Below are 9,666 nucleotides of genomic sequence, written 5' to 3'. Positions count from 1 at the left end.
ATAAATGGGTTTGGAGATAGTTATGTACAGTTCACTGAAAGTTCAGTAGACATGAGAGGATTTGGGTTAAGAGCTCAGAAGCTTGTTAAAGTTCTTGCTTCCTTTGATCAATTTTACAGGTAAAACCGATAAAGAAAGTGTCAAACTACAAAAAATTGTCTAGTTACTGTTATGGCTGCACGATCCTACCTAATGAAAAAATTACTGTATCTGATAATCAGAATAAGAAGTTAATTGTCGTAAACAAAGAAGGTAAAGTTGAAGACGAGATGGTATTACAAACATATTCAATTGATATAACGAATCTAGTAAAACATAACCTTGTGGCAGTGCACGTGGTGATGACGATGAGCTTCTTATAACTGATTTAGAACAAAAGTACATAAAAAAGAAAAATATAGTTATATAATTCCATGTGTTACGGTTTAGCAAATGTTGATGGAAAAATAATCGTCAGTACCTTAAGAGGGTTAGTTCTGTTAGATTCTGAACTTAAAAAAATCAATGCATAACTTAAACATAGGAACCAAATCACGCAATGAATGCTGTAATCTGCTCTGACATTAAAAGAAATATAAAATGGAGATTACAAGGCAAAACGATTTTAAAGGGTGCGCGAGGAATCAAGGTTCATAAATCAGGCATAGTGTTTATTGCGTGTACTGATCGAATACGGTGGTAGAGATAAGAGCACAGTCATTATCACATTTTAGTGCAGTGATTAATAATATTATAATTGTTGTAGAAATTCAAAATTATAGGCCAATATCATTGTTATCATCTGTTGACAAGTTATTTTACATAGTCGTTTTTAAGCATGTATTTGATTATTTACTTACAAACAACTTGTATAAGTTTAAATCTGGCTTTATACCATGGCACACAACACAAGTCATTTCCGACTGCCTTGGTGAATCAACTTTGTGTTTATACAAAGATGATGCAAACAAGCTTCTTGTTTGTGGATGGGAAGGCGACTTAGCGTTTTACAAATTATCCTTTTAGTCCGGTTCTAATTCGAGTGTGTTGTCAAGTATATCTTTATAAGTTAAAATTTTATTTACATGTGTATATATCTTCAGACCTTTGGTTTCCAAGAAGTAAGACACAACGAATAAAATTGTCATGATTGATCTTAATTAACATCACATTGTATTTGATTCTTTATTGATTCTAAAACCTAATTTTGTTTTTTATTGGTTAATAAAAAGAAGATGATATCATTCAATATATGCAGCTTCTTATCATAAACGAATTGAGTTAAATTTCGAAATCATTACTTCAATTAATTTAAAACTGTCAATAGAAAGCTTTAAAGTAAATTCTATGACACACGTGGCGACTTAGATTTTCCCATTATAAACTATCCTTCCGTATGTAATAACATAGCTGCTCCAAGTTTGTGTTGTTTTTTTTTGCCTCATAAACCTTCCTAAAATTTATAATTTTAAACCTATTTTCTAGACGGAACTCATCGCCTTACATAAAAAAAGTTTGATCACAAGATAAAAGGCCTTTTTTTCAATATTTGTAATGACCTCCATCTGGCATGAAAGTTTTTTAAAAATGCCATTTTTTATTTTGAGATGGATATGAATTACTTAGATTATTAACTTGTGCAGAGGTTCATGATATTTGCGGATAAATTTTACTTCTTTGACGTTTCAGGAAATCGACTGATTAAAATAAATTAGGCGCACAAGTCGGAATCCATATTAAGATTATTGTATAACCATCTCCTCAATACACCCCTTAAATACATTAATATCGCCTGACCGACCAAACGTTTTGACGCTGATAAAATTTAGATTGATTCTTTTTTTATACTTTATTATCCCTTTTCTTCTATATCCACTTATAAAACATGAATCTTTTTGAACCAGCCTCTTTTACGAGTGATTTGCGAGTGCTTTACATGACGGTCATCGAAGTTCAATTAGGTATCGAAAAGCAATTTAAAAATATCCGAAAAAGGAAAACCAAGAAACAGGTAGAAAAAAATTAAAAGAAAGAAAAGGAGAGGAATCTCATGTACATATAGTGAATGCACCATAAACTGCCATTCAACATGTTAAATTATGTATTAAGAAGTATGTAGCGTTTTATAGTAGAAAAATTCATGTTATAATGAGCAACTAAATAAATATCTATATCTAGAGACTTTTGTGTTATATTAATCAAGTATGTTAGAAACTGTTAGAACGATGCAAACATACACGCACTACCAATAAACATTATAACCAATTTAGATTTTATATCCAATTGAGAAAAGAAAAGAATACCATGCCGTCCGATTATTTCCCATTGTGGAAATTGCGTAGACTTTTTTACTAATTTTTGCTACCTATAGTTAAACACCAAGGAACTTATTTACGAGACACTCGGAGTTTTCTAAATGACAACAAATTTCCAGGTACTTATAACATGACAAGCATGTATACAAGCATGTTCAGTAATGAACTAATTAAGGCGGTTGAAAACGTTTACTTTCAAACGAAAAAAGAAGACTATGCTATACTTTTGAGCAATGTGAACTTACTTCTAATATTATAATTTGTTCTATTAGAATTAGTTCTTAATACGATGTGCAATGAGGACAGTCCCTAGCCCTGACCTATGCGACATACAAGTGTAAGAACTTATTAACTTTATGGTTGAAAAGTTCCCAAACAAGCACAACATAACTATTTCAGACCAGGTGCACCGGTATGGTAAGCGTAAACTCGTGGATCGTTACGATATATCCATCTGAGCCATGAAAACTGATTTGTTCAAAGTGTCCTAGTTTTCTTATCCTCTTTCGTCTACCCCGGACTTGACTTTTTATGAGCAACTCGGCGGGCGTTTTTTAGAAAAGAAGAGCACGCTTACCCTGTCGTTGCGCCTGGTCCATGTTCCATGTTTTTATTTGAGTCCGAGTAGCTCATCTACTTTTGTTACTTTGTATGTATTATTTTGGTTGCTTTATGTTCTTTGTTGTGTTTGTCTGTTTGTCTGGTAATTGTCCCTGGAAAACATTCTTTTGATTTCCGCTAGAATCTAGATTCCCTGGATTACTCTTTCATTTTCTTTTCACTGATAGGGATCACTTTAAGCTTACATTTTTCAAGTATACTGTATCTTGATGTTTAATTATCATGGTGATGTATCTGCTGTTAAGCATTTATCAAATTTAGATAATTTGTTCATGATGGTGAAGACTTATAATATTCCTTTTGTCATTATATATAATACTGTTATAAATATAATACTGTTATAATATGTATAATATGTATAACATGTTATAATTATGTTTTTTTAATATTAGATAATAAGAGTATGTCATATTTGAATATATGTGTAAGAGCTAGAGCAGATTTCAAAAAGCTTGATTACAAATACCTCTTTTGTCCTAAAATTTTTAAATTGTTTTTGTCATTTGTTGAAACTTTGATATCCTTTTTTTAGAAAAAAAGAAAGACCCAATGGCCGTTCTTCATATTATTTTTTTTTGCAATATTTGTGATGTTCAGTTGACCGAATCACCAGGAGTGAGCTGGCGTGCAGAATGTAATGAAGCATTTGGGATGTCTAAAACTACATGCGTCTTCTAAGTTGACTCGGAGTCATGGTATTATTACTGTTAATGACTATTTCAATACACCAATATGTTCTCAATACAACGAAACGATGTTTTGCGAATTAAATACGTAGATAGACATTATTGAACGAAACGCCATGCAAGCATTAGAAATATGGATCATATATTCTAGTATTCTTAGCGATAAAAGAACTTTGAAAGAAGAGTTATTCACCGAAAGAGAACATAACAAAAACTTATACAAAATCTTTCGTATCACTTGCAAATGATTTAATTTCAGATTGGATAAAAAATGTCCATTATCTCATAGACCAAATTAATAATATGACTGTGACGTCATCAAGCTTTGTAATGATATACTCCTTGAATTTTGATACTAAAATTAAATTATAAGAAATGGCTGTTATATTTTTTCGTTCTATTTAAAATACTGTCAATGGCCGTGGTGCACACTTGAAAATAACCTGCGTAGTTAGTTACTGTGTACCACGTGATTAAAGTAATTTCTTTAAAGACCGAAAAAAAAAAATTCTTTAAAAAGCTACTTACAAACTTGGTATCAACATGTTTGGATAGTTCATCGACAGTACAATAGCCAATTATAAACAGTAGGCTGCATAGTCTGTTGATGTTTATGACATCTTCAAAGACATAAACCTGTACCCGCTGAAGACCTGAAACATAGAACCGTCAAAGGAATAAGAAATAGTTCAGGATTGTTTTGGGTCCATAATATTATATGGTAAAATATTTCTAAGTAATAGTAACGGTTCCAGGCCTATTAATCCCACAAACGATGGTTCAGTTAAAAAGTCATTTTTTAGGGTAAGCCTTACGATCTTGCAGTATTGATCGACACAAACCTTGTGTCCGTTTCGTTTGAAAATTGTAAATTTTGACTTTAGAGAATTGAATCTATGAAAAACTCGGGAAACATAAAAATAATCGCTAGAAAATGACTTAAAACCTTATACGCTTTGAGCTTTTTGACCAACTACCGTCCTATTTCACATTTATTATTTTTTTTACAGGTTTTGTTTGTTTTTAACGTGTAATTTTGACACTGGTGTTGTTCTCATTGCAATAAATTTAGGCCAGAATGCCCTCATTTTCCTCATAATTTTATATTTTAGTATGTTTTGAACATTTGTACTGCAGTGTTGATATTGATAAGAAAAGAATGATTAAATTTGATAATTTGTAAACGTGTTTTACAGACATAAACAGTATGATTCAACAATTCAAATTAAAAAATCTCCATAAAACCAAGCTAGTGCAACCTTGACTACAAAAAAAAAAAAAAAAAAAAACCAAACAAAAAACAAACACACATCAACAAGTGCTTAAAATTATGTATTAAAGATGCGTATTAAGTATAAGTGTTTGTAAGAATCAGGCGAAATGGGAAAAATCAGAAACATGCATGTCAAAACCCCACCAATCTGACAATGAAATGTCACCCAAGGATACTTTCTGTATTTGAAAAGATCATTATTTGGTCTCTGTATCACTGGCTTTGCTAAAAAAATTTCAATAGAATGTTAGAATAATGAGGTTTTTGGAAGAGTTTCATTGCGTTGTAATGAAATTGTAACTACATGGTCCAGCATAATAATGAAAATCTTGTCGATCTGTTTTCCTTCATTCTGATGGTGAAAAAAGTCAAATGAAACTATCAATATAGTGGATTATTTCATACTGTTTCACCCACTGCTTGATTCTTACAGATACTGACACTTAATAAGTATCTGCCATGTTATTTATCTTTACTTCCGTTTAGAATTATGAATCTTCCTTCTAGATGTGGTTAGTATTTCTATTTGCCAATAGATTTTAAAATAAAAGATGATTCATTTTAACGACGTGCTTACATTCGTAAAGGAGTGTAACAATAACAATATAAATGATATAGTGCTAGATATGGTTTACTTCCGTTTAGAATTATGAATCTTCCTTCTAGATGTGGTTAGTATTTCTATTTGCCAATAGATTTTAAAATAAAAGATGATTCATTTTAACGACGTGCTTACATTCGTAAAGGAGTGTAACAATAACAATATAAATGATATAGTGCTAGATATGGTTGGATAAATGTTTGTCTAACCTAATCAGATGCAAGACTCACTAATGCGATTGTAAATTAAATTGTAATTGATGCAAAGGTATGTCAAATTGGAATAATAATAATAATAATAATAATAATAATAATAATAATAATAATAATATGTATATACCTTAATTCTTCTTTTATCATTATTTGATCATCATGCTACTCTCAGAAAGGAACCCATACCTCTTTTGGGTCCATGCATTCCATTATATTGATAATTCAATAACACACGTTGACTTTATTACTGTTATTGTCGGGGCTTCTTATGGTTTACTTAATGCTGAGTTTACACATGATGAAGACTATACCTGGTGCTTTGTTCGTTTCACCAAATGCGTTTCTTTTTCTACTACAATAGACCCCCATGCACGTGCCCAGCTATTTTGAACACTTCTATACCTTATATAAACTATCAGGAGATGCATCCATATTTCAGACATATACGTTTTACACTAGTTTTGCCACTTGAAAATACAATTTATTTTATTAATATATTGTGTAATGCTTTTTTGTATAATATCGCATGAGTATATTATTATATACATATTGCCAGCAGTAGATGGTGATATGCTGAAGTAACATACGATGTAGATATGTTACCCGAGACATAGTCGAGGGTGATATATATTTTTTGAGAGTGTTACTCCGTCTATCACCATCTGCTACCGGCAATATGTGCTATATTATACTGAATATCTTTTTCAATACACCAAACTTTTATTCATATGTCCACAACCTTTAAGAAAAAAATGTAATTTTTGCAATACCTTATTGTGAATGTATTTACAGGAATAAAAGTTTACAGGTACCCTTACATTTAAATAAATCAACAATAGCAAAATAACAAAAATGAACACTTCAACTATTCATTTTTTTCTAATTAAAGTAATCGTAAATGAAAATGAAAAAGATGCACTTATGGACAAGATAAGATATTTTAGGTGTCAAGAGGGACATAAATCGTGATAAGGGAGATATATTGGGGTCATATATCATAACTACTAATCATTTTTAGGGGTGGAGCTAGCAAGGAAAAGACTAAAGTAATACATAATGCATATCCAATAGAAATTTGTGATTTTTGTATGAAGTATAATATATTACGGTATTATGTATACTTATGAAATATAACTAAATTACCAATCCTTCTTTTGTCCTGAAGTGGAGTGTAGTGGTTAAACTATTTGTTGTCCCTTCTTATCACTTTGATGACATATTTTCAGAAAAAAAAGAGCCAATGGCCGTATCAAAAAGTATTTTTTGCAGTCTTTGTGATATTCAGTCAACGAAAACACCAGCTGTGAACTGGTGTGCAGTTTGTAATGAAGCATTTTGTACCATATGTTTAAAGGTTCACACCAGTTCTAAGTCGACTCGGAGCCATGACGTAATTTCTGTAATTGACTATTCCAATTTACCAAAAAGCGTACTCAATATACGAAAAAGATGTGAAGAGCACGATGCCGCTTTAGAACATTTTTGCGTAGTCCATGACTGTCCTTGCTGCCAAAAGTGTCTAAATACCACACACAAAACTTGCAAAAATATACCTGCAATTGATGACGTAATTAGCAATGCTAAGTCTTCAACGGCTCTTCAATCACTGGAAGAAGAGCTACTGAATGGAAATAAAATCTTGAATGATGTTGCACTAGAAAAAAATCGAAATGTTGAAGAGGTGCAAAACCAGGCGGATACAATTATAAATGACATTAAGCGTCGGAGGTCCGAATTGAATACTAAACTAGACATTATTGAGCGGAACGCTATACAAGCATTAGAAAGTGCAAAAACTGGAATAATTAATAACATTGAAAATCAAAAGCGAAACATCGAAGAAAAAAGTGGAAGACTTGGCAACCTTCTTGAAAATATTGATAAATTAAAAAAATATGGATCAAATCTGCAAGTATTCTTAGGGGTAAGAGAATTCGGTAAAGCAACAATGAAAGAAGAGCTGTTCATCGATAGAGAACATAACGAAAACTTATACAAAATCGCTCATATTGCCTACAAAGAAACAACTGACGGGCTTGGGATCAACAAGTTTGGGGATATCACTATCAAGTATACCGACAGTACAGTAAACGGATATCAACAAAACACTGCACAATTTCATGACAACTTTAAAGACATAGACCTGCAACCACTTAAGACCATCAAAATACAACCGTCAAAGACATTGAAAACGAAACCAGTTCAGAATTGTTTTGGGTGCACAATATTACCAAATGGTAAATTGATTTTAGCTGATAGTGACGGTTTTATGCTCATTATTCTCAACAATGGTGGTTCAGTTGAAAAGTCAATTAGTCTTGACGAAAAGCCATACGATGTTGAAGTATTGACTGATAAGAACCTTGTAGCCGTTTCATTGTGTAATGAACCAAACGTTATAATTGTTAACGTTAAGAAAGGTACCACTATAAAAACAATACATATGGATGACCCATGCTGTGGTATAGGGTGCGTCGATAAAAAATTATTCGTTAGTACGATCAAAGGAATAAAACGAGTCGACCTAGGAGGGAACAGAGGAATCCGTAACTTAAAAATAGGATCAAAGGTTTTAAATGAATATGTGGACATTCATAAAAATATATATTCTAGCGCGGATCATACCGTTACCTGTTTTGGTCTTGATGGGAATTTGTTATGGACATTAAAGGACGACAGAGTTTTACAGGGAGCACGAGGTATTAAGGTACACGAGACAGGTATTGTGTTTGTTGCCTGTCCACTATCGAGGAAGATTGTGGCCATTTCGTCGAGTGGTACAAGACAAAAATCTTTTTATATTGATCTTGTTGGAAAGCCGCGAACATTATGTTTCGATAAAGATGACGGAAATAAACTGCTTATCTGTGGATGGGACGGTGACTTAGCAATTTATAGAGTATCTTTTTAAACAAATATTAAATAAAAATATGTGACGACCACAGATGCAGTGTCTTAAAGCACCATAATGTTAATCTGTGAATGTAGTAATATAAACTAATATTAATCTTTGCGAATGCTGTCAAAATGAACATATTCGCATGTATTCATTCTGCTGTTTGGAATACAAGTAGTGTTTTTTTCAATTTCAAATTTCTTTTTAAGGTGACATCATAATACTAAGTTAAAATGAACGGTTTTGCACTTGTGTGAATAGTAATTGACACGTGTCGCGAAGCTATTGAAAGATGTTTACTGGATTGTACTCACTTTAAATTTGACGGGTGCACTGGCAGAGCAAGACATGTTTATCTTTCCAGAGCACCTAATGTCGCTCCTAAGTTTTGGTGAGAGTTCATATTGCAAGTGCTTTAGTTTTTTGTGTGACTTCTTCTTTCTTTTTTTTCGCTTTTTAGTTCGCTACATTGTGTATGTAGATTGTTTCATGTTGAGGCCATTATTTTGGATTTTGGATTTTGGTTTATTTGAATAATTTTACTGATGACGCTTCATTGTTTTTGCCGATATCTAGCATAGAAAATACCTGGTTTTGAGTATGCTTTAAGTAAAAGTTGATATTATATTGAAATAGGGTAGTTTAACTCAGTTAACATAGTTGTATGATTGATACTCTTGCTTTTGGAAAATGTAATATCTACAGAACTCCGAAGGATTAATACTAATATTGGTAAGAGTAATCAAGGGAACCAAGGTTATAGCGGTAATCAAAAGAATGTAATCCAGGAACAAGGACCAGATATGGAAAACGGACATACACAACAAAGAACATAAAGAAACTTAAATCATATATACAAAGTAACAAACGCAAATGAGCAACTCGGACTCCACTAAAAACTGGGAGCATGGACCAAGTGCACCGGTAGGATAAGCGTCCTCTGCTTTTCTAGAAACACCCGCCGAGTTGCTCATTAAAAGTCAAGTCCAGGGTAGACAAACGAGGAAAGGAAAACTATGGCCCGTTGAATAAATCAGTTTTCATGGTGCAGATGGACACACGATCCACGAGTACATGATGACG

The 9,666-nt window shown here is 32.4% G+C and overlaps 1 protein-coding gene across 3 annotated transcripts; it reads left to right on the top strand.

Moving 5' to 3' along the window:
• The first annotated feature begins 4,134 nt into the window (after positions 1-4,134).
• LOC148612740 (uncharacterized) lies at positions 4,135-8,773 on the top strand. Of its 3 annotated transcripts, none has more exons than XM_088594425.1 (2): positions 4,135-4,322; positions 6,914-8,773. In XM_088594425.1, the coding sequence occupies exon 2, from the start codon at positions 6,928-6,930 to the stop codon at positions 8,596-8,598; it is 1,671 nt and encodes a 556-aa protein (XP_088450551.1). In that variant the 5' UTR covers positions 4,135-4,322; positions 6,914-6,927; the 3' UTR covers positions 8,599-8,773. The 3 variants fall into 3 exon arrangements, with proteins under 3 accessions (XP_088450551.1, XP_088450549.1, XP_088450550.1); XM_088594423.1 differs by lacking the exon at positions 4,135-4,322 and adding an exon at positions 5,509-5,545; XM_088594424.1 differs by lacking the exon at positions 4,135-4,322 and adding an exon at positions 5,597-5,742.
• Positions 8,774-9,666: the final 893 nt, after the last annotated feature.

This window comes from Perna viridis, chromosome 7, assembly GCF_037379345.1.
Source record: "Perna viridis isolate PV_CMFRI_1.1 ecotype Kerala chromosome 7, ASM3737934v1, whole genome shotgun sequence".
Lineage (NCBI taxonomy): Eukaryota > Metazoa > Mollusca > Bivalvia > Mytilida > Mytilidae > Perna > Perna viridis.
The sequence above is the reverse complement of the archived record's forward strand: the minus strand, read 5'-3'. Positions and strand labels throughout refer to the sequence as shown.

Bases quoted from the DNA above. Each gene is read 5' to 3' on its own strand.
- LOC148612740 (XM_088594423.1), top strand. From the start codon at position 5,524: ATGAATCTTCCTTCTAGATGTG. The intron at 5,546-6,913 runs GTTAGTATTTCT...ACATATTTTCAG, and splicing joins GAATCTTCCTTCTAGATGTG to AAAAAAAAGAGCCAATGGCC.